The 24,806-nt window shown below is 32.2% G+C and overlaps 5 protein-coding genes across 6 annotated transcripts; 3 read left to right on the forward strand and 2 right to left on the reverse strand.

Annotated features, from left to right (window-relative positions):
- Nucleotides 1-2,445: 2,445 nt before the first annotated feature.
- Nucleotides 2,446-4,718, forward strand: LOC114192350 (uncharacterized). The gene has a single exon (XM_028082047.2). It carries the CDS (start codon nucleotides 2,631-2,633, stop codon nucleotides 4,581-4,583), a length of 1,953 nt encoding a protein of 650 aa, XP_027937848.1. The 5' UTR covers nucleotides 2,446-2,630; the 3' UTR covers nucleotides 4,584-4,718.
- An 812-nt stretch (nucleotides 4,719-5,530) lies between these two features.
- On the reverse strand, nucleotides 5,531-8,626 carry LOC114190563 (Pentatricopeptide repeat (PPR-like) superfamily protein). The gene has a single exon (XM_028079504.2). It carries the CDS (start codon nucleotides 8,407-8,409, stop codon nucleotides 6,622-6,624), a length of 1,788 nt encoding a protein of 595 aa, XP_027935305.1. The 5' UTR covers nucleotides 8,410-8,626; the 3' UTR covers nucleotides 5,531-6,621.
- Nucleotides 8,627-11,448: 2,822 nt separating this feature from the next.
- Nucleotides 11,449-12,954, forward strand: LOC114190262 (TCP family transcription factor). The gene is made up of 3 exons (XM_028079075.2): nucleotides 11,449-11,503; nucleotides 11,631-11,706; nucleotides 11,828-12,954. The coding sequence occupies exon 3, from the start codon at nucleotides 11,829-11,831 to the stop codon at nucleotides 12,807-12,809; it is 981 nt and encodes a 326-aa protein (XP_027934876.1). The 5' UTR covers nucleotides 11,449-11,503; nucleotides 11,631-11,706; nucleotide 11,828; the 3' UTR covers nucleotides 12,810-12,954.
- A 3,135-nt stretch (nucleotides 12,955-16,089) lies between these two features.
- On the reverse strand, nucleotides 16,090-20,562 carry LOC114191541 (2-oxoglutarate (2OG) and Fe(II)-dependent oxygenase superfamily protein). 2 transcript variants are annotated; one of them, XM_028080767.2, is made up of 5 exons: nucleotides 20,311-20,562; nucleotides 19,841-20,088; nucleotides 19,244-19,466; nucleotides 18,945-19,099; nucleotides 16,090-16,677 (listed from the first exon to the last, which is right to left on the reverse strand). In XM_028080767.2, the coding sequence occupies exons 1-4, from the start codon at nucleotides 20,464-20,466 to the stop codon at nucleotides 18,977-18,979; spliced, it is 750 nt and encodes a 249-aa protein (XP_027936568.1). In that variant the 5' UTR covers nucleotides 20,467-20,562; the 3' UTR covers nucleotides 16,090-16,677; nucleotides 18,945-18,976. The 2 variants fall into 2 exon arrangements, with proteins under 2 accessions (XP_027936568.1, XP_027936566.1); XM_028080765.2 differs by lacking the exon at nucleotides 16,090-16,677 and having other exon boundaries at nucleotides 18,656-19,099.
- LOC114191540 (peroxidase 66-like) lies at nucleotides 16,520-18,519 on the forward strand. Its single transcript, XM_028080764.2, has 3 exons — nucleotides 16,520-16,789; nucleotides 16,906-17,094; nucleotides 17,447-18,519. The coding sequence occupies exons 1-3, from the start codon at nucleotides 16,520-16,522 to the stop codon at nucleotides 18,008-18,010; spliced, it is 1,023 nt and encodes a 340-aa protein (XP_027936565.1). The 3' UTR covers nucleotides 18,011-18,519.
- Nucleotides 20,563-24,806: the final 4,244 nt, after the last annotated feature.

The raw sequence follows: 24,806 nt of genomic DNA on the forward strand, positions 1-24,806 counted from the left end.
TTGGGGTAAATATTTAATACAGGGGACAGTAAAGTTATTTTTAGTATCTATTCCATTAACAATCGTGGCTTTTGTTATCAAATATAATTATATATTTGAGTATGAGTCAATATTTTTAAACCGGATGTTTTAGTCTAATACACTATTAAAAAATTTCATATTATATTGATTTTTTTTATAAATTTATTAAAATAATTTATAAAAAAAATTTATTTATGTTGTTTTTCTAAAAATTTTAATTGGTAGATAATTCCTTCGTAGATAATTATTTCTTACAAAATTATAAAATTCGTAATCTGTAATTTTTTTATAAGAATATTTATAGATATTTCTTTAAAAAAATTTAAAACAAAATTAATAAAAAATATTAATTTTTTTAGTAGTGAAATAATATACCCAAATTTTCATTCGGTGGTTTTTCATTGTTTATAATCAAAAACAAAGGTTAAAATGTCAACCGTTGATTCCTAAGTTGGTGGTAGATAAAAGTTGAAGAGAGGGTTGATGAATAAATAAAGTTGTTTGTTTGATGCATACATTCAATTTTTTTTCTTCTTTTAATTCCTTCATTGTTTTTAGTCTTTATACATTCTATTTATATATTCTTTTCAGTTTATGCGACTCTGAATGGTAGGAATTGAGGAAAAGTAAAAAAAGAAAAACAATATGCATATATGGAAGAACTTCTGTAGATAATTTTTTAAGTATAATCATGAAAAAGTAAAATTTATAACATTAAATGATTAAATAAACCACACATAAATAAATATTTTAGGGTGAGAATGAAAAGCTAATTCAGACAAGAAACTTAAATAACATACTAGATTTAGGAAAAAAAAAGTAAAAAAATGAAAAAAAAGTGAAAATAACTTTTAACATAAGTTTGAATTAATTTCTTTATAAATTAATTTATAAAAGTTCTCTCATCACTCCACCAAACCAAACTACAGTAAAAAATGGAAATTATTGGATCCAAAGAAATGGAATAAAAACAAATTCCAAAAGTAAGCACAAGCTGTCCAATGTCCATTTCCATCTATCATTCAAAGCATTATTTTTTGCAGCAACTCTTCTTTATTGGTGCAACTACCTGAAAATGTAGGATATTTTTAAATAATTTAAAGCTTAATTAAACTTCAGTAAACAAAACTCTCGGTGTGTTAATGTAGAAAGAAAGAGGGGTTAACTAAAGTGAATAGTTTAACACGTGTCTATATTATTCTTCTGACGAACACATCAATGTTCCTTTTGTATGATGTTCCTAATATGAAATATAAAAACAAAATGTCTGGAGCCAATATGTTTATTATTTTATTTAAACTATATGTATCAAGTTATTATGGGTAGCTTCAAGAGTTATAATATAATAAAGGTATTTGGCCTTTGGTAACCCTTAATTTCGCAACAAATTTTGCACTCTTCTTTTTCCTCGGTTTCCCGCAAAACATACCAAACCTTCTTTGTGCTGTTGCCTGCAGCTTTGCCTTTTCTTTTTCGTTAATTGAAGTGACTTTAATGGCAGTCAAATTCACTTTGTTCTTTTTTGAATAAAGGGTTTTCCTCATCATAAGCATGCCTCCTATTTATTTGGGTTACTGAGCCCAGTGTCCTCGCACATTAAGCATCCCAACCAATAATAATGTAACCTCACTTCCAAAAAATAGTTTAATATCATCGACACAATATGTGCACTCAACACATTCAACAATCTTACAAGTGCATGTAATAATGCATCCACAATCATGGAGCTTTTGTTTTCATGTATTTTGCAACACTTAAACCTTAAGCAAACGAAGTACTTAGAAGATTTTTCAAGAGATTTTTCTTTACGACCTAATCGATAATGCCGCCTTAGATAACGACCATTCTGTCCTCCACTCACTATTGCTTTGCTTTCAAGTACCTGGCTCCACCTTTTACTCTCACAAACGTGTTCATTCTTCACCCATGCACCAAAGATTTTTGTACCAGATTTCCCATTAGACCAAACTTAGTTACTAGCTAACACAGTCAACAATTTTGTTACTATTCTCTCAAAATTTAACTCTTGGTTTTATGTCAAGTAAAGTTACTTGCTTGCATACGCATATGTCGTAATTTTTTTCTGTATATGCAATGACCAAGTGTTCTTAACTTTACTTTGATCACTTAAGATAATTTCTCCGTTACCATGAATAGCCACTATTTGAAAAAGGAGAAGGTGAATTGACCAAAAGAACAAAAGAATTGGAGAGGAGTCAGTAGTGAGTAAAAGTAAACAAAATAATTTAATTAGGTGCAACAAGAAATGTTTTTACCTTTTCTTTATCTATAATAACGTGTAAAGAAATCCCCCAAAGCATACATCAGCACCACCATCACGCCTTGAAGCAGATTGATTGGACTATGAGACACAATATAACTAAGAGGTCAACTTGACAAACTACCCAAGAAACGAAGAAATAGTCCAAATTGTGCTACCTGACCTTGTCAGTGTGTTCACACAGTACTGTGTCAGCCACATAATTACAGATAAATCAATACAAAATTTATGTGATCTTTATGTTTGTTTTAACAGAGAATAAATCCATCTGTCAAACAGGTATATATAACAACCAGAATTGTCTCTGAGTGCAGAGAAGAAAAAAAAGATGCAGTCCCTTGGTCAAAATGAGGGCTCCCAACCATGCCCTCAAGGTTGTTGCCCTACTCTATTGTTCAATCCTGCACCACCTCAATCTCAGAACACAACAACCAAACCCAGAAACAGTTCTGCAGAGTGTCGCCACAGTTTTGTAGCCACCACGTCATCCTATATCTTCCCAAACACCAAATTCACCAACCATGAGTCCCTTCCTTCTCTTCATGAATCATTCGGTGAATTCAAGAAAGTTTATCCTCAGTACTCCGAAACTGACCAAGTGGACCATTTAAGAGCTAAGGAATATTACCATCTCTCTTTCTCCAACCAATCATGCCTTGACTACATTGGTATTGGCCTCTTCTCCTATTACCAACGCCAACACCACCATGACACCTCAAAAACCCAACTTGCCTCTTCTTCAACACCTCTTTCCCCACCCCAATATTCGGATATTCCCTTCTTTAGCATATCCTACAAGACCGGGAATCTGAAAACACTTTTGCTTCATGGGGGGCAGGAGTCAGAGTTTGAGTCTGCCATGAAGAGAAGAATAATGAAGTTTCTCAACATTTCTGAAAATGACTACTTCATGGTTTTCACAGCAAACAGAACTTCAGCTTTCAAACTCGTGGCAGACTCGTATCCATTCCAATCTAGCAAGAAGCTTCTGACAGTTTATGACTATGAGAGTGAGGCAGTGGAAGCAATGATCAGTTGCTCCGAGAAGAGAGGAGCCAAGGCCATGTCAGCAGAGTTCTCATGGTCAAGGCTGAGGATTCAGTCAACAAAACTGAGGAAGATGATTGTTAGCAAGAGGAAGAAGAAAAAGAAGAGGGGTCTCTTCGTGTTTCCACTTCACTCCAGGGTAACAGGAGCAAGATATCCTTACCTGTGGATGAGCATAGCACAGGAGAATGGATGGCATGTGTTGATCGATGCCTGTGCATTGGGACCCAAAGACATGGATAGCTTTGGCCTCTCTCTCTTTCGACCTGACTTTCTCATCTGTTCATTCTACAAGGTCTTCGGAGAAAATCCATCAGGGTTTGGATGCCTTTTTGTCAAGAAATCTGCTATCACCACTCTTGAATCCTCTTCTTGCGCAGGAATTGTGAACCTCGTACCAGATAGGTTTCTACGTCAGTCATCAGAAGATAAGTGTTCTTCTGGGAACTGCAAACAAAAACCATTATCTAGCTTGCAAGACCAAGAATTGTCTTCCTTAAATTCTTTCTCTGGTCGGATACAAACTTCGCAAGCTTTAAAAGTTGAAGAAGAATCATGTGAGCTTCAGGTAATGGTGGCACCAGCAGAGGCAAAAGGAGGCTCTGGAAGTGTTGAAGCAAAAGAAGTGGTTGAGAGACATCAAAATAAGAAAGCACAAGATGGTGAGAACGGGGGATTCAACATTGAGTGCAGATGTTTGGATCAAGTGGACTCTTTGGGATTGACAATGATCACCAATAGAACAAGGTACCTGATAAATTGGCTGGTGAACTCCATGATGAAGCTGAAGCACCCTAATGCAGCAGGGGAACCCCTAGTCAAGATTTATGGCCCAAAGGTAAAATTTGATAGAGGGCCTGCTTTGGCATTCAATGTGTTTGATTGGAAGGGCGAGAAGGTTGAGCCTGTCCTTGTACAGAAACTTGCTGATAGGAACAATATATCTCTGAGCTATGGGTTTCTGCATCATATTTGGTTTGCAGATAAGTATTCAGAAGACAAGGGAAAAGTTCTACAGACCAAAGAAGGAAGAGGCCAGGGACTAACCTCCAACAAGAAGAAAGATAGGGATAAACTAGGAGTAACAGTAGTTACTGCTGCATTAAGCTTCCTGGCTAATTTTGAAGATGTATATAAACTATGGACTTTTGTTGCCAGGTTTCTTGATGCTGATTTTGTGGAGAAGGAGAGATGGAGATACACGGCTCTAAATCAGAAAACAATTGAAGTTTAATTCAATAAATTTCATTTATTCTTCTGGTTTGTGATACACAGAAGACTAAAGGGTGTGAATTTTGATGAGGATTTGTATCTTGTCCTTGTATGCACATTATCAAGATAGAAAGAAATAAAATAATTCATTGAATCATGATGATATTTGTATATAAGAGAAGATTATATGTAATAGTAATGAACTAATAAAATGAATAAAAAAAGAAGTAAAATAACTAATAATATATAACATGTATAACATTTAATTATATTTGATTCTGATATCCTCAAGTCCAATAATAGATATTTATGATTTCCAACTTGTCGATGAAAGGATTGAAGACAACAACAAAAATGGCTTTTGTAAATATATTAGATATTTGATGCTCAATTTTGACGTGAAAGAGAGTGAAGAGTTGCTTTTGAACCAAGCTCACAGATAAAATGACAAACGGTATCTACATGTTTAGATCTCTGTTATGTAGAAGGAGTTATAAGTAAAGTGCGTGGCAAATTTGTTATCACATAAGAGCATAATTGTGTCAAGTGAAACTTCAAAATATTTGAGTGATCATTACTGCCAAACAATTTCACTAGCAAGTGATTATAATGCATAAGATTTGGATACAATATCTTATTTGACAACCTTCCGAAAAATCAGAGAATTACCAAAGAAAGCAGAAAAAGTTTGTGGCCATTCTTTAATGAATAATAACTAAATAGAATAGTATTCTATTTAGTTAGTAACCGTTCTTTAATGATATATGTTTACTTACAAAATCAGCCTACAAAGTATCTTGGCCTTTCCTGAATATATCTCAGTGCGTTTGAAAGTCCAAATATGCATTGTGTCTTGAAAAATATATGGTCAAATTGGAATAATCACATAGAATCTATCTCTATTTGTTTCGGAATGCTTAGGCATCACACACAGTAAACGATAATTAAATATAAAAAAAAAATGGAGCATAAAGCCAGAAATTGTTTTGTCACTTCAAAACCGTAAAAGAACAAAATCTGAATAGTATTCTAAAAATACCAATAAGGGATTAAATTTGACTTTGATATCTTCATTTTCTTTGTTGACCAGGAATTCGAAGTTGTTCAAGAGACTTGACATACCCATTATTCAAACACGGCCTCTATGGAATGCAGCCGACCAAGAAGCTTATTCAAAGAAGTCACATTTCTCCACTAAGAACTTCACATCATTAATGTATTTTAATTTCTCTCACGTACACATCTGAGGAGGCTGTTGGTTCTTCTTTCATTTCAGCAATAGTCATAATAAATAAACTCAAAGTATACGTGTAATTGTATTTTTCTTTTCTAAACCTTTTCGATGAAAACGACACATTCCGGAATAGACAATTTCTGAAACCCCCTCTTAACTAACTATGCAAGTACTTGGTCAAATAACTACTTTAATTTACACAAGTCGTGTAAATTATGTTTATTGTCAAGAATTTCTCTTCTTTAAAATTGGAATCTCATTTGGAAGAAAATAAACAAGTCAGCATGCTCAAGCTCCAGGAAAACTCCTACAAGTAATGGTAGAGTTCTTTTACTATTATGACCACGTGCCATTGAATGTGTTGACGTATTCCGTATCTGAACTTACCCAAGTGGCTTCTATTTCTATTATGATTCTGTTTCATGTCAGAGCTTGTGGTCTCGTCAAAGTTCAGGTGACCATTGACCCTGTGGTCTCGTCAAAGCTCACAAACATAAACTTGAAACGTTGTCACTGTGTCGCAGATGCCAGATAAAATTTCCCTTTGGCCCCTAAAAGAGGTTACCTATGAATCCACCTTGCTCCTCAGCTGCTTCTCAATGCATAAGCTTAAGTTTAATTTGGCAAAGAGTGACCCGTATCTTTTCCATAAATGCAGTGGTCTCGTGTAACTATTATGAACTTCCATATCAAGTCCCAATCTGGCCATGGAGGGAACATAGTAAATAAGACAAGTCTAAAATTATTTAGGGACACTTTATAGAATGCATCATTAGAAGTTGCTCGAGTCCATAGACAGAGCTCAGGACCAAACGTGCTTGTCTGATTAGCAGAGAGTATTAATATGCCCCTCAGAGTATATTTGATTGGCAAGGATGTTCAATAGTACGTAAATATCCTCACTATAGGGATGACTACTGTCTCCAACTAAAAATTCATGACTCTTACCATCCACCCTTATAATGCTAGACCCAGGAGCCTTGCTTATTCCTTTCTGCTTCATCAGTCTCCTAACATTTCTCACGTCAGCCCATTTCTTGTTTGTGGCATACAGATTAGAAAGAAGCACGTATATGCCACTATCTTGGAATTCAAAATTCTGCAGTGATTTCAAGATTTCTTGGGTGAATCCAACATTCCCATATGTATTACAGGCACTCAAAAGCGCTCCTATGATCTGCACATCAGGGGGCATGGGCATTGTCTTTATCAACTCCCCAGCTTCCTCCACCAGTCCTGCTCTGCAGAGTAAATCAACCATGCAGCCGTAGTGTTCTAACAAGGGAGAAAGATTGTAGAGGGGACTTGACATCTCATTGAAATACTTTCGGCCTTCGCTGACCAAACCAGAATGGCAGCAAGCTGTAAAAACAGCAAGAAATGTCACTTCATTAGGCTTTGCACCAGACTCGATCAAATCTTCAAATAGTTTCAATGCTTCTCTCCCATGTCCATTTATTGCTAGGCCACCTATATAGGCATTCCAAGTACGGATATTCCTAGAAGGCATTCCACTGAAGATACGCTGCGCCATGTCTATACAACCACACTTTGCATACATGTCAACCAATGTCGTTCCTATATGAACATCCCACTTGATACGGCATTCATCAATGTACTGATGGACCCATCTGCCATAGTCAAGAAGCCCAAGGCTGGCACAAGCAGAAAGCACACTTGTTAGTATAACTCCATCCGGCTCAAAACCTGAGTCCTGCATTTGACAGAACAAGTCCAGCGATTCACTGGGATACTGGCACTGCACTAACCCGCTTATCATACTAGTCCAAGAAATAATATCTTTCTCAGGTATCTCATCAAACATTTGCCTTGCATCAGTGGCAGACTCACACTTCATATACATATCTAACACAGCATTGCATACCACCAACTCCTTCCCGTACAGACATTTGAGACCCAACCCATGAATCCCTTTCCCCAAATTTAAACAACCCAATTTCCCACAAGCCCCAAGTATGCTCACAAAGGTTGCTACATTAGGTTCCACATCCATTCTCAAGAACAATGCGATGGCCTCATTAAACAACCCAGCCTTGACATACCCAGATATCAAACCAGTCCAAGAGACCACGTCTCTCACAAGCATGTCATCAAACACCTTGCCAGCACCAACAGTGTCCCCAGAAATGCAATACACATGGACAAAAGAGTTTTGCACATAAATGTCGCACCACAAACCAGTCTTAAAAGCCACGGAATGAAACTGTTTAACCTCTACAATCCCATAAAACTTAGCACAAGATTTCAAAACTGCTAGGATAGTGTACACATCAGGCACAAAACCATTCCTAACAGTCCATCTACAAATCAGGATTGCAAGCCAGGGTAAGTGACCAGAGGCATAGCCAGAAATCATCAAGTTGCAAGGGAAAGAGCTCAAGTTCCAATCAAATTGCTTCAGGAAATTGCAAGGGTAATGAACATCTGTGACATGTTTTCCCAAAAAGTTTGCAGCTTTGGAAACAACCAAGTCATTGGCAACAAGGGCAGAAGTCAATAGATGCGCATGGATTTGCTTGAAGGATCTCAAGTCGTTGCTCTTGTGAATCAAATCCAAGAGAACCCATTTCAGAGATTGCCCAGCCTTGCTCATGCTAGTGATCAATGCTCAAAAAATCCATCCAAAATCTTTCAGTGTTTATTAGTGGACATAGCCACACTTAGTTATTGGAACACAGGGTTATCAAAATCACGAGGAGTTTACGTTCCACACCCTCTAACCTCGTTAACTCTCACATAGAATTGCTTTTGAGCAGGCTCGAATGTACTCGAGCAAACTCCGCGCTTCAGTGGTTCACTCTTGCAACTTTCTACTTATTATATCGGTGAGTCATAACGAAATGAATAAAAATATCATTTTTATTTATTAAATAATACAATTGTCTAATTAAAAATTGACATAAAAAATAGTTATACATATATAATATAGATTGTTTCTAAATTTTGTATTTTTTAAATGAACATTTTCAAAATTTATTGTCTTTTCAATTGTTCATCATGTTTATTTCTTTTCATTGTATTGGATAATGTGTTATTCAATCATGAGTAGCAAAAGTGAACAAATGAGTTGGATCCTCTAACTGCAGTGCTTGGGTGGCTACCAAAAATGAAATATTTTCGTCCAGAAAACAAAAATAGTATTAGAGTCTTAACGTTGAGTTCCCCTTCCTGTTGCAATATTCAAAAGTCCACTGGGCTTAACTGGGCCAATAGATTCGGGCTTTCATGCTGCAGCATAAATTGGTCCACTGGCCATCACCTAACTATGGCACCTAAATTTGAAGTTTGAGAAGCTTTTTCAATTAATATTTTCAAAAGAAAAAAAAAAGTAATATCAATTAAACTAAAATTAGAAAATAACATGAAAAACAATTTATAAATTAACATATATGTAAAAAAATATTAATTTATTCAATTTTATTTACCCTAGTAGAAATGTTCATAGAAAAGTTTGTTCGAAAGAACTCTAAACAGATAAATAGGTTAAAATTACTTTAGATATTGTGATTCCCTGGGAAGTTACAGAAGAAATAATAAGAGAAATATAATCCAATTTTTGAAAATATTTAGCTTTTTAGTTCATAGTTTTCAAAATATTTTTAAAAGAAAATTTATAAGCAGAATTTGGCAAGTTGAAGAGAATATTTGGGAAAAGATAGTGATGGTGTGACATGGAGGAGGAGGCAATAGATGGAGCCTTCGTATCCTTGCTCCCCACTGACTTCCTCTGCACAAATACGATTCACAAACAATATAACATAATAAATAATATCCACTCCAAAGTTTCGTAATTTAACAACAATAACTTTATTCAAATAAACAAGGATCTATCATTTGCTTTCCTAAATTTTAGTAATGATCATGATTTCATTTTTTCTTAAATTTTATCTTTAGTTTAAGGCAACCACAACACAAAATTATCATGAGACATAACATTTTGTAGCATGATTTAGTTTGCTATAATTTATAGTTTGGGTAGACTTTGCAATGACGAGGGGAGGGAGGGTTGTAGTAAAGAGAAAGTGAGTTGCAGAAAAAAACTCTAATATTGTTAACTATAATTTGATCTGAATAACATTTTACTTTCCTATTTAAACAATTAAATATTAATAATATTTATACTCATGTGCATGAATATTACCTAACAACATTAAAATGAGTTCAAACAATATGTAATGTATTATTCGATTCTATATTTATTATTATGAAATTATTTATTTTAGTTAAAAGAGATTACAAGATTATTAAGAATGAAGACAAGTCTGATAAATTAATATTGTTTTAAAAATTTAACAAAATAAAAAAGATTGATTACTTTCTTTAATATATGTGATTATGTTAAAAATATTTTATAGTATAAACTAAATAAAATATATTTAAGCTTTTTCTTACATATTTTATATTAAACTCGTTATTATTTACAAGAAGAAAAAAATTATTTCAGATAGATTAAAGGAATCGATTAATTTAATTTGAACAGTCTCTTAATTTTTTTCCAAAAAAAAAATCTTTATGGTCCAAAGTATAAATTACAGTAAGTAATCAAACGTGAAACAATAATTAAAGTGAATATAGTTTACATAAAATTATTATTAAATAATACAAAAATAGTTATTTTTTGTATTTACAAAATGTGTATTGTCTTAGTAAATGACAGAAAGCAGTCGAATTTTAATAAAATATACAGTAATATAATTATTTTACATTATCATATAATTTGTTTATAAAATTAGTTGACTTCTGATTACATTGAAATTCACAATTATGCTTGAATGATATTCACGAATTTAATTAGTTAGGTTTTGATAAGTTTATGCGTTAACCCATTAAAAAAAATATAGGGTTGGGTTTTGTTTAGTTTAGATAAATTTAGATTAGAATTTTAAAAATATTTAATTTTTTGTTAAAAGTTATAATTTTTAACATCAACTTTGTTGAAAAATAATGTAATCTTTACACAAATTAAGACTTTATTAAGTAAATAATTGAAGTCATCAAACTAATTCAACATACAAAAAAAGTATACAATACAGTTTTATGCCTAAATAAATATAAAATTGAATCTCAAATCATTCCTAGAAAATTTATCATTCAATCCCTGTATAGATTATTAATTTAGACTAAATTAACTTTAATTTAATCATAAATAAAATTCACATAAGTTTGAATTAGATCAAGGTAGTCATTAGTTAATTAACATAATAAAATTAATACTCTTAATTTAAGACATTTATAACTTTAGGGTATAATTAATAATTAAATATTATACAAATTAAACTATGCCAAAAAAATATTTTAAAATGAATGTTTACATTATTGTGAAAAGATTGATAGTAACTAAACACATTAATATTGTCATCTAATTTTTAAATAATCATTAATTGTTATTTTGAAAAAAAAAAAAATCAGTAACTTTCCCATTACTCAGCCAAAAAGAAGGAAACTTTTGATTTTTTTTTCTGTATCATTGAAATTTGCAAATTGTCTTGAATTAGGCACAGAACTGGACTGGAACAGTAAAGTCACAGTAGAACTTAGACACTCCACGTGGCATCATCCCAATGTGTTACTTATAGGGAAGAGTGTATCTGACCATTGATTCAATTTCACTGTGTAAATAAATACAGCACACTGGGTCCGAGGGTCCCTCTTCCATCCGGATAAGTGGGGCTCTCACCTTTGTTAGGGTTTGTTCCTCTCTGTCTTCTATGTTGTCTCTGTCCCAATTTTATTCATTTTATTCCATTTTTCATTCATAATTTTTAATTATCAAAATCCATCTTTCAATTCTGAATTAGTCTCTAATCTTTGCAGGGCTAGAAAGCTTCAAACACGGTCAACTTTCCTAAACTCTCTTGCTCTTTCCCTGTTCTTCCCGCTGCAAAAAACTGTAATTTTCTATTTCACCAATGGATTCTGAAATTCTGAAATTGAAAGTATTTTTCCTTGTGTCTCTTCTGGGTTTCAGTCATATTTTTTTGGGTGTTTTTAAAAGTTTGGAATTTCTTCAGGATGGAATCAAATCCCACGCATGACGGGGATGACACTTCGGAGAAGCTGTTACCGCCAATGGTGGACCAGCCGGAGTCGTCGTCACCCTCTCCGTCTTCACCGCAGGCGCTTCAAATGAAAGAAGAGGCCGTGGACGCGGAGCAAGGCGTTGACGTGGCCCTTCCCATGAATGTTATTCCGATGCCTCTGACGGTGGCAAAGCGGCCCTCTAAGGACCGACACACGAAGGTGGAAGGGCGCGGCCGCAGAATCCGGATGCCGGCTACATGCGCCGCCAGGATATTCCAGCTGACGCGGGAGCTGGGGCACAAGTCCGACGGAGAAACAATCCGGTGGCTTCTGGAGCACGCCGAGCCCGCTATCATCGAGGCCACCGGCACCGGCACTGTTCCGGCGATTGCGGTGTCTGTCGGTGGTACTCTGAAGATCCCGACATCCTCGGCCGCGAGGCCCGACGGGGAAGACACCCCGAAGAAACGAAGGAGGAGAGCGTCGAACAGCGAATTCATCGACGTGAACGAAAACCACGTTTCGGTGTCTTCAGGGCTCGCACCAATCGCGCAAACGGCATATGGCGGTGTTGCCAGTGGCGGTGGTGGAGGAGTAGTTCCACTCTGGAACGGTAACGGTTCAGGGCCTTTCTTCATGTTCCCAAACGCTTCAAACCCGCCTCAGTATTGGGCCATTCCCGCAACGGCGGCCCCATTTTTTAACGTGCAGGCCCGGCCCATTTCGGGGTTTGTTTCTGCCTTCCAGATGCACGAACAGGATAAGCCCTCCTCAAATGGTGCCTCGGATTCTGTGAACTCTTCGTCCACTGTGGGTTCTACTATGAGCTCAGTGAGTGTTACTACCAGCGCCGCCGCATCCTCCTCATCCGCCGCCACAACCACTCAAATACTCAGGGATTTCTCTTTGGAAATTTATGACAAGAAAGAGCTTCAATTTTTGGGTCAAGCGCCACCTTCATCAAAGCCTTGAATGTCAAGAACAAAAACAAAACAATTAGATAGTGTTTTTAGTTTTAGACCATTACTTTTTCAATTTGAGTTTTGTTGATTTTAGATAATGGTTAGGATTTAATTATTTTTAATGAAAACCTTATAAGGCTGTTCTTTTTGTTTTATTTTTATTTATTTTTTAAACGGTGTGTGTTATCGGGAATGTGAAGCAATGGAGGTAGGGTAGGGCGTTGTCTCACCCGTGCGATGGCACGTGGGAGGGAGGGAATGGGATGGATGAAGGTAAGTCTGATTGGTGTTTTGTCACGTCACGTGAGTTTATGCACGTGTTATGGGGTGGGGTCCATTGCTAAAAAGTTGGTGGGGAAATAGAGGGTGTCCGTGGAGCGTGCTGAGTGGTTGAAGTTGGGCCACGATATTTGGGCATGTGATTCCTGGGTTTAGGCACGTGTCCCTATGATTTTGTGGGGTCCACTCCTTGTTGGAACCAGCTGGCCCTCTCTACACGTGTCTGTTGTGAGGACTATACGTGGCTGGTCCACACGTGGACTCGTGTTCACTCAACCAATGCGGCCTTTTCTACTATCATCGCTTGGGTAATGCAAACGAAGACACAAACTATTACATTTACACACAAACAACTTTTTGTTTTAATAATCATTGTTTTTTATCCTCAGTTCCAAAAGAAACTATTTCATATCTGTATTTTTTAATTCACATACACATAGGTATAAGAGATTTTCTTTTACTTAAGATTTATTCAGTTTAGCCATGAGTTGTTATAAATATTTTACATAAATTCAATTTATAATTAAATTGAACAAATATAAAGTTATAAGAACGTAAATAAGATAGACTGATAAATGTGATATAAGTTTAGTTAGTTTACTATTCTCAATCTCATGTGTGAGCTGTTTTTTAGTTCTTAAAGTCAATTTTGAAAGAGTTAGTCAACTAAATAGACATCGACAACTATAACACGCCAAACACAAGTTAGATTATCCTATAGAATAAATATCAAAACATCTTTAAACATGATGTATGATAGAAATAATTGTTGGTGAACATATCAATTTAATATATATTCTACAGTTATAATAAGTTATTTAAAATTGAATAGAATTTTAATTTGAAACTAGTTTATATTAATAAATTTCATATTAAAATGATATTTTTTTATTTATATACATAACTCTATTTAAAAAAAAAAACATTAGATATATTATAACAAACACAATATGATAGATACACCATCTTTTTACATGTCAGATACGCACCACTACCACAAAGGTAAGCATAGCAACCTGGTGCCGAATGAAAATTTTGATAAATTTTAGTTGACTATATGTAATTTTGCATTGTTAAATTGCTATTTTTTAGTTTTTATCCCTTTTCACTCACTTTAAATATTATAAAATTTCCTTTTGACTCTGCTAAATATCACCAGTTTTACATTTTATCTTCTCCACTGCCACAGGTCTTCCACTTTGTCTCTATTTATAGGGATAAAGCCAAAATGTTGAGCCCAAAAAGATTAAATAGATAAAATAGAAGGACCATTTGGCAACAAAATGTCTTTTATGAAAGTGCTTTGGAGAGAAAAAAAAAAAGAGATTAAATAAAATTGTTTCGACGTTTTAAAACAATTGACTAAGTAATTGTTTCGGTTGTTTTAAAAAATTAAATCTATTTTTTTAGCTATAACACTCAAGTTACGTCATTAAAAAAATATTGAATTAAATTTAATGTACTGCTTAAATAATTGATATAAATTCCAATATTAGATATTATATTATTTCTTAACATATTCACCATCATGCTGACATAAAGTTTACATACTAAATATAATTTATATATCTTACCAGAATTAGGTGCTGCTGTATACAGTGTCTGAACTTTTTCTCCCTGGGAGGACTTTGATCCTAGTTTTTTTTAATACACATAAATTAATATATATATATATATATATATATATATATATATGTAAAAATAATTTATTTTAATTTTAATATATGTCATATATTTGACCTTTTCAAAACTTTTACAGATTATTCTTTACATCCTTAAAATATTTTGTTAAGATCCGTTTTATATAAGTGTATTTATGTTTAACAAAGATTACGTTTCTTTCTTCCAAACAGTTTCTTAAAGTTCAATTTAATTACACTTGACATTTGTTTGGTTGAATTTATTCAATTGAAAATTTGGCTCTCACAAGTATATCTTCATTTCAACTGGCGTCATATTAAAACTTTTAAAATGATCAAATTAAGTATTAAAAGAAAAAAATTGTCAAATAGTGGAGTTTCATTTACCTTTATTCTTCGATATTACTTGTGTTATCTACACGCAATGTAACGTGGCAAACGCTCACAGAATACGGTTTCAAGTAACATTCTTTACATAACTTAAAAACAAATTCCAATATATTAAAGACAATGTATATTTAAGAAAAATGTTAAAGATAGTTCAACACATTAAATCTCTTAAAAGAAAAATGTAATATTCTAAAATACAAGACGTGTAATTAACGCATCTTTCAGGAATATCAATTGTTATTTACCTAAATATTTGCATATGGTGAAAATAATTCTAATTTTTAAGACAACATTTATTTTCCAAACATCTCATACAAAGAAAAAAAGTTAGCAGGTTTAAGTTTCCAAAAATATTTAAATCAATTTGGATTTTTATTCAATATTTTCTTTATAAAACAAATTTTTTTTATTGTATAATGATATAACATGTTTTGTTTGAACATATTTGACCTAACAGTTTAAGTTTTTTTTCCCTCTTGGAAATAAGTGCCCTTTTCGATTAAAATTTCGTTATTTTTAAGAGTTTGTTTAATTTGTTCATTTTAAAAATAATCAGTTCGTTCTTTTAATATGCAAAATTCTATCCGTTTCTTAAATGATTTTCTTAAAATTACTAACTTCAAAATGACTTATTTTATCATAACTCATGCTGCGATCTTCAGCGTTACTATCAACTTTATTGGGTCATTAAATCACTGGTTCAACCAATGACTGAACGGTCAAACCAGTAGTACTTGTGCTGAGTGCAGTTGCTGTTACTTTAAACATTAAATTCAATAGATATCAAAGTCTAGTATGAGGTTTTTACAGTATCAAATATTTTATGAAAACCATTGAGACGCAAATCACCAATCTGGATTGATTGTTTAACTTTAACCTGTCTCATCAGCTTGCAAGCTTAATAATTACATAAAAATCTACCTGTACTGGTTATTTGCTAGTTCACTGGCTGGTTTCATAACCAATCTGATTTTTATAACATAAAAATGAAACTTCCGCACAATGCGGGCAATTTGTGGCTGCAGAATTACGCACTTCTCTCGTAAACTTTACAACATTACTAAACTCATCTGAGAGTCATATACCAACAGAACAACTTATGAAGTAACATGTAACCTAACCAGGATGTTGGACGAAAATATTATCTTAATTACAAGCAATGAAACCTAAGAAACAACCTTAAGGCCTTACTCAAAGCTAAACAATTAAGTACACGATAGAAACCTTCTGTTTGTACTTCTGTTAGCAACAGAAGATCTGCGTAGGTTTTTTGATAAAGCATAACAGAAGACAGGTCAAAATCTGTACTTCTAGGCTAATATTCTAACTTTTGAAGTACAGTTAATCACACTTAAGCATGTTTTTGCTAAATCGTACACTACTATGGTATAAATATCGCAATGCATCTTTCATGAGGTTCTCATCCAAGCCTCATTTTCAAAATACAAAAATTCTGATCTATCATATGGCCCTTCTGCCAGCAGAAAACATTTTTCCAATCATTTTCCTCCTTTTGACAACATTTTCAGTATCCAAAGCTGAACTTCATGCTCATTACTACGACCAAACCTGCCCACAATTGGAAAAATTAATTTCAGAGACTGTTCTCAAAGCTTCCAAGCATGATCCAAAAGTTCCAGCTCGTGTCTTGAGAATGTTCTTCCATGATTGTTTCATAAGGGTATGATCTTTCACCCAAGACAAAACACACGCAGGTGCACAGAGTATTCACACTGATGAATGATCAAAAGTAACTAATGTGTACAAATGCGTGTTTTGATTGATGTTCAATGACAGGGGTGTGATGCATCAATATTGATGGACTCAACAGCCAACAACCAAGCAGAGAAAGATGGCCCTCCTAACATATCAGTTCGGTCGTTCTATGTGATTGATGAAGCCAAAGCAAAGATTGAATCGGCTTGCCCGCGCACTGTTTCTTGTGCTGATATAATTGCAATTTCAGCAAGAGATGTGGTAGCCATGGTAATATCCAAGTCTCCAAACTACTTTAAACTTGCTAAATTCTTGGTACCCTTTAGTAGACACATTTTATGATCTAAAATATTCCATTAAGAGAATACAAATCACATAATAGATTTAGATAATGCCCAAATACATTCTACATAAATAATTAAAATGTTTATTCACACTGTGATCACTTATTACTGAGAATCTTGAATAGCATATATTATTATTCAGGATATTTAGTATGTTGGATATTATTATTGGTCTCTACATTCCATAATGATCCCCACCATGAAGCATGAGTATATCATAAGGTAAGTAAAAGGAAGTTATTTATTACAATGTCAACATTTCTTATTTACTATAACAGTCAGGAGGCCCGTATTGGAATGTACTAAAAGGAAGGAAAGATGGAAGAGTATCAAAGGCATCTGATACTATCAACTTACCTGCTCCAACCTTCAATGTCAGCCAACTAATTCAGAGTTTTGCCAAGAGAGGTTTGACAGTCAAAGACTTGGCAACTTTATCGGGAGGTCACACTTTAGGCTTTTCACATTGTTCTTCCTTTGAGGCACGTCTTCGTAATTTTAGTTCATTACACGACACAGATCCAAGTATGAACGCTGAGTTTGCTTTAGACCTAAGGAAGAAGTGTCCAAAACCAAACCACAACCATAATGCAGGACAGTTCCTGGACTCAACAGCATCAGTGTTTGACAATGACTATTACAAACAACTTTTGGCTGGAAAAGGTGTGTTTTTTTCGGATCAATCACTTGTTGGTGATCACAGGACTAAATGGTTTGTTGAAGCATTTGCGAAAGATCAGGGCTTGTTTTTCAAAGAGTTCACAGCTTCAATGTTGAAACTTGGAAATCTAAGAGGCTCTAGAAATGGAGAAGTAAGAGTTAATTGCAGGATGGCAAACTGAGAGAGACAGTGAACAGAGACCAATTTGCCCTGATTCTTGTTTTCTTTGCCACCGCTTTAGTTAATTACAGTTTACAGTCTCATCACAAAGATACTGTTACGAATGTTGAAATAAAATCGTTTGTGCTTAAGACAAACAATGCACAGAGTATACAAAGTCTCTTTCATTCTATGATAACTTAAGACCAACAATGCCCAGACTTTTAACCCCGAAACTAGAAGGATATGCAACAAGCACACAATATGTGAATTTCAAACAGCAATTAACACTGTGAGAAATACTACTTGGGCTAAGTTTGCTGATGTCCTACACTAAAAGAGTCTAATTATAAAATATATGCAATGATTTAAATTTGTAAAGGATTTTCATTGGAAAAATGTGCTGTTCATGATAATATGTAAATAACATAAAAGCGTGCTATACTAAAGAGAACACAAGGCAAATAGATAATGAGTTTTTCAAATTTCACCTAAACATCTCATAGGAAAGTCAACGAACTTTTCATCTATGCCCATTAAAGAAACCGTGTTTTGATGGATCAATCAACAAATCCCACAGACATTATACTGCAAATAGGTATACAGAAATTAAGAAATATCGGCATAATTCTTCAATGGACATAGAAGATAATACTTCTCCCCGAAATTCAACTTCAAGTATCCAAAAAAATTATTCATACTCAAGCTTTATATTACAGTACCAGGCTGCCCTTAATGTTCTGAGTGGGTAGCTCCATAATTGGTTTAATTAACCTGATTTTCACTACTATACGAGTTTTTCAAAATAACTTCCCTAATCTGTTCACACTCAAAGGTAAATTATCTACTGCATACACTTCCATACTAAACATATTACCGACACTGAAAATCAAGATAACACAACAATATCTTGAGCAATAGGTTAACCAAAAAAAGCCCTCAGGAGATGAATATACCAGATTATGTGGTACTAGTCATGAACCATTCTTCAAGCAAATACTACATCTGAACGAAACACATACTTGATACCCTTGGTAACATTTCTGGCTTCATGCAACAAACATTTATCTCCGTGAAGGTGAAGAAGTGCTGTCCCTTCAGTAGGAGCCACCTGGGAAATTAATTTTGTATTATATCACCCAAAGTATATAGTCATATTCCAAAATTTGCATGAAACATAGATTCAAACTCACTTGAAGTAAAGAAAATATTGCCTACCAATCCATATTTCACTAAAAGAAAATCAATAATTTACCTCAGCCACAATCTTATTTCTTGGACCATAAAATACTGTTTCTCCTCCAACTAAAGGATCAACAGATGAAACTGAGGAATTGCTGGAATCAATTTTGGGCTTTGATTTAAGTTCACTAGGTCCACCGCTCAAATACACTAGAAGAGTATAATAAGTGCGTTTTCCATCTCCAAGATTAACACTTTCGTCAATGTGCCGTCCAAACCGCTGACCAGTCTTGTACCTGAAGTGCAGAAGTCCAAGATCATTGGTGAAGGTGATGCATTTAAATTATCAACATTTTTCTCGTAACCAAACTTAAAGAGACCTGTGGTCCAATTCTAGGACAGCAAAAATGAAAGGAAAACGTTCGAACACCAATGTGGCTTTTGGGAGGTGTTTTTAAGGTGTGTATACGATGCTAAAGATAAAAAGTAATTGCAGGATAGAGATAATTGAGCATGGTGTCAAATGTAGTATCAATCTTTACTCTTATTTTTGGGTGTTCAAATAAACGTAATCCTAACTGAAAATACAATGGCCCAAGAAGAACTTTAGCAACTGAACAATTTTAATAACTAATCCACCAGAAACTTTTGTCACAGAAAATAAACAAACCTATAGAATCTAATATTTGGATTCAGGCCTACAGCAACCTTTCCGCGAATTTTTATATCAGAGAACATTTTGCTAAGTCCAGACTCCCAAATAGTATCTGCAAGGACAGGATCATCCACCGAGATTCGATCATTATCTCTGTAAGCTTCACCATAAGTAGGACCTAGACTCCCTTGATGAGCAAAACCAATTGACTCAGCATTTTTAACGAATGCCTTCGATTCAGCAGAGGAGAAAAAATTCTGGACCTAAACCCAAATAAAATAAAAATTATTTAGAAAACAATAAGCACGTGGATACTTTTAGCAGGCACTGTTGAACTATTAAATTTTCTTTGAAAGATTAAAATTTCAACTGAATTTGAAGCAAACATAAAGAATATCAATGTACGGGGAAGCAATCAACGTCCCGGATCAAGTTAGACCCCAAAAAAGAAGGAATTGAACAGAGAAAAAAGATAGAATTGTAACCGTGAAGAGATCGAAATCTCGGAGTTGGGTAATCTGAAGATTCTTTTTGGGTTTGATGAGAGGCCATTTTGCCGCAGGTTTCTTGGGAGTGGTATCCTCTACGTCTCCCATTTTTCTCTTCCTCGTTGGTGGCGATGTTGTCGGCCTCTCGGACATCGCCGCCAACGTTCTCTATTTGTTCAATTTATGTTTGCGTGTTGGGCCCAATTTCTGTTAAGCACATAGTTTTTCTCTCCACAACCCCTAATTCTTTTCCCCAAACTATCATATAAACAGGACGATTGTTTCCGCATCATTACGAATAGCAACGGGTGGGACAGACACCGGTTTCGTTATCTTATGTCTATCTTTTTATTAGAAAAAATTTATTTTTATACTCAAATTAAGGGGTATCAAACTTTTGTCTCATCCTCATCTTCATCCGATAACGGTATAATCTTATACTCATACTCATATTCATTTTCTTACTACTTCAATATTAATTTTAATTAATCTTTATAAAATAATACAAAATTATGATAAAGTAAACATAATATTAATAAATATTCAATAGTAGAAGGATGATTGTTTCTTCGATATCAAATACTTAAAAATAAATTATAATTGTTTACATTTTAGATTATAATACTAAATAAAATTTCATGAGAACCAAAACAATGATTAAATTTGCAAATATTAGTTAAAGATAGTTGATAAAATTTAAAAATATTTTTTAAAAAATATAAAAGAAAAACAAATATTCAAATTAAAATATATTTTAAATGTTTGTTTACTTCAATCTTTTAAATTCTAATAGATCTATTTTTTATACACTAATAAAAGTTATAATACAACATTTGATCAACATGATACAAAGAACAAATAATAATCATAATAAAAGTTTAAAATAAATTATAATTGTTTACATTTTAGATTATAATACCAAATAAAATTTTATGAGAACCAACACATTTATTAAATTTACAAACATTAATGAAACCTAGTTGATAAAATTTAAAAATATTTTTTTAAAAATATAAAAGAAAAAAAATTAATTAAAATATATTTTAAATGTTTGTTTACTTCAATCTTTTAAATTCTAATGAATATTTTTTTTATACATTAATAAAAGTTATAATACATCATTTGATCAAAATGATACAAAGAACAAATAATAATCATAATAAAAGTTTAAAATAAATTATAATTGTTTACATTTAAAATTATAATACCAAATAAATTTTCATGAGAACCAACACATTTATTAAATTTGCAAACATTAATGAAACCTAGTTGATAAAATTTAAAAATATTTTTTTAAAAAAATAAAAGGAAAACAAATATTCAAATTAAAATATATTTTAATTTTTTTTACTTCAATCTTTTAAATTCTAATGAATCTCTTTTTTTATACACTAATAAAAGTTATAATACATTACTTGATCAAAATGATACAAATAACAAATAATAATCATAATAATAAAATTTTAACATAGATCTTGTATCTTTTGAACTTCAATTATGTTGGATGGTGATAAAAAAGTATTTATGACAATTATATTAAATTTTTATATTGTAGTAAATAAAAGTTATTTATACAATTATACTGAAAAAATTACACTATGATTGATAATAAGTTAAAAAATAAAAAATAATTATATAAAATATATCGAAATAATATTCTACATAATGAAAATAAACAAGAAATAATAATATTAAAAAAATTAACAAATGTGTACTGAAAATTTGAGAGACTATTGAAAGAAATTGCACAAAGGAAAGGAAAATAAATGTATAATGTATAATTAAGGGTATGACAAGTTGAAAAATATCTTAGAGATCTAAGAAAACTTTTCAAATATCAACATATTTACTCAATGGTTGAGAAATGACAAAAATGATTTTAGTGAAACAAAAGAGTTCTTCAAATGAAACAAAAACTAATAATAATAATAATAATAATAATAATAATAATAATAATAATAAGTAAAGGAGTTTTTCTTTTATATTACCTAGTAAACGAAAGGTTTGTGCTATTAAATACTTAAATTGAAAGTATTAAACATTTTTATGTGAATGAAAAATATACAATAAATAAAATTATTAAAAAATAATAGAAATATTTAAATGTGAGACATAAAATATTTTAATTGACATACATATTTTTTAATTACATAAATGTTATGATAAGATGAAAAATATAATTGAGATGCAAATGAGTTTCATGACAAACCAAATAATTAGAATAAATAAAAAATAATATATATATATATATATGGTTACTTAATTAATTGAGAATATTTTAATAATTTAAACAGGGACGGGTATTATGGCGGGGATATGTATATCCCCATACCCAATTGAAAAAGTCGGGGATTTCCCATACCCATACTCTTACCCAGTCAATGCGGGGATTCTCCGTCAAAATAGGGACGGATTCGGACAATACCCACGGAGACAGGTTTATTTGCCATCTCTACGCGTCATCACACTGAATTTCATAATTTTAGATGAATACATTTTGAATTACACAGTAGATTATGTAGTTTTGTTTTGAATTATTTAATTTGGAATTATATTTTAGATTGTATATTTTATTTTAGATTGGGTAATTTGAAACCATATTTAATCATTTAATATATAATTTAAATATTTTAGATAATGTAATTTAACATACATTTTAATTGTATTATAACAAAAATATATTTATTGTGTTTTATATTATGAGTGATGAAAGAAGAAAATAAAAAGATGGAAGAAGAAATAGAGGAATAGACCAAGTATTTTGGTTTATTGGCTCGTTTAAGCTTGTTTCGCATAATTTGGCGTGGAGTAATGATGGAATAAGGATGTGATACTTAACGCGTTAGTTATAATATTGCATGGATTGATATATATATATATATATATATATATATATATATATATATATATATATATATATATATATATATATATATATATATATATATATATATATATATATATATATATATATATTATCTATCGTTTACGGTTAGGACTGGACTATTAGGATATCTAACTCATTCATTCCCCTAGCTTTCGTCTCTCAGTATTAGCGTTGGTAGTGACGAAGCTCTTTAGGAGCTGGCGGGGCCACGTCCCCCCCCCCCCTAATTTTTTCCATTTTTAGTGACGAAGCTCTTTAGGAGCTGGCAGGGCCACGCCCCCCCCCCCCCCCCCCCCCCCCCCCTCCATTTTTTAAAATTATATATTTAATTTTAAATTATGTTATTAAATTTTTTGTTAAATTATGTCTATTTTTGTAAATTAAGTAATAATATATTAAAAAAGTAATAAAAATTAAGTTAGGTATTTTTTTTATTTTTTTAAGTATAATATTTAATGTCAATAGTAAAAATATACAATCAAATATAATAAAGAAAAAAATTGTTAAGATAATTTTCATTTTCTCTTACCATTGTCTTTTGAGTTTTTCATATATTGTACTCATATCTTATTTTTACCTTATTTCTTTTGTCATCGAAGAAAAAAAAAAGTTAAAAAGAAACTCATTATTTTTATCCTCATTTTTTAATATTTTCTTCCATTTTTAAATTAAAAAAAAAAGTAACTTTCTATTGTCTCACTTGTAGTAAAATACATGTTTAATATTTAGCACTATTTTTTTATCTTATGACATTTTGTATATTATTTATTTTTTATGAATATAGAAGAGTAAGTAATCTATTATGTGATTTTTTATAGACAATTTATAAGTGGACTCGATTATCATAATTTTTTATAGTATTTATGCCTCTTAATGTTTGATTAGTTTATGATAAACTATTGTTAGTATTAAATTTATTTTTTAAATAGGTATATTGATGAAAAACAAAAGAATAAATTCATTTTTTAAAATTGATAAAAAGAAAGTGAAAATCAAAACATGACAATATCGTTACTCATCGCATAACAATGAAATGAAATGCTTGTGATAATTTTTGAATCGATACGTGCACATTAGTAAAAGGCAAAATGAATATTTTGTAGATAATATGGTTATTTATATTGAAAAAAAATAGCTGAAAAATGTAGTTATGATTGAATTATTTGATAAGTTCTAGAATATGAAAAAATGATAGATAATATTTAGATATGTGCAATTTCTTTTATAGTTATAGCTATACTAAATTATATATTCATTTTTATTGAATTAATATTAAATATATATAAATTTTAAGTATATTATTTTGGCTCCCCTAATAATTTTAGTCAAAATCCGCCATTGAACGTTGGCCTAACAGAGTACTTTCGAGGTTGGTGTTCTTTTCGATCTCTACGCATTTCACCACTTCACCTGAAAGTTCCCTCTACCCTTACCATACTCAAAGTTTGGTAATTTCCACCACCTATCTAAGTTTGAGTCCTGAGATTTGGCAACAAACTTGAAAAGTCACCTACATTCATACGCTTTATAATAATAATATTTTGATATACTTTTTTATCATTTTCAATTTACTATTTCAATCACCTCTAAATCATCATATCATACT

This window comes from Vigna unguiculata, chromosome 7 (assembly GCF_037176805.1).
Source record: "Vigna unguiculata cultivar grain cowpea cultivar isolate G323 ecotype 2 chromosome 7, ASM3717680v1, whole genome shotgun sequence".
NCBI classification, from domain to species: Eukaryota; Viridiplantae; Streptophyta; class Magnoliopsida; order Fabales; family Fabaceae; genus Vigna; species Vigna unguiculata.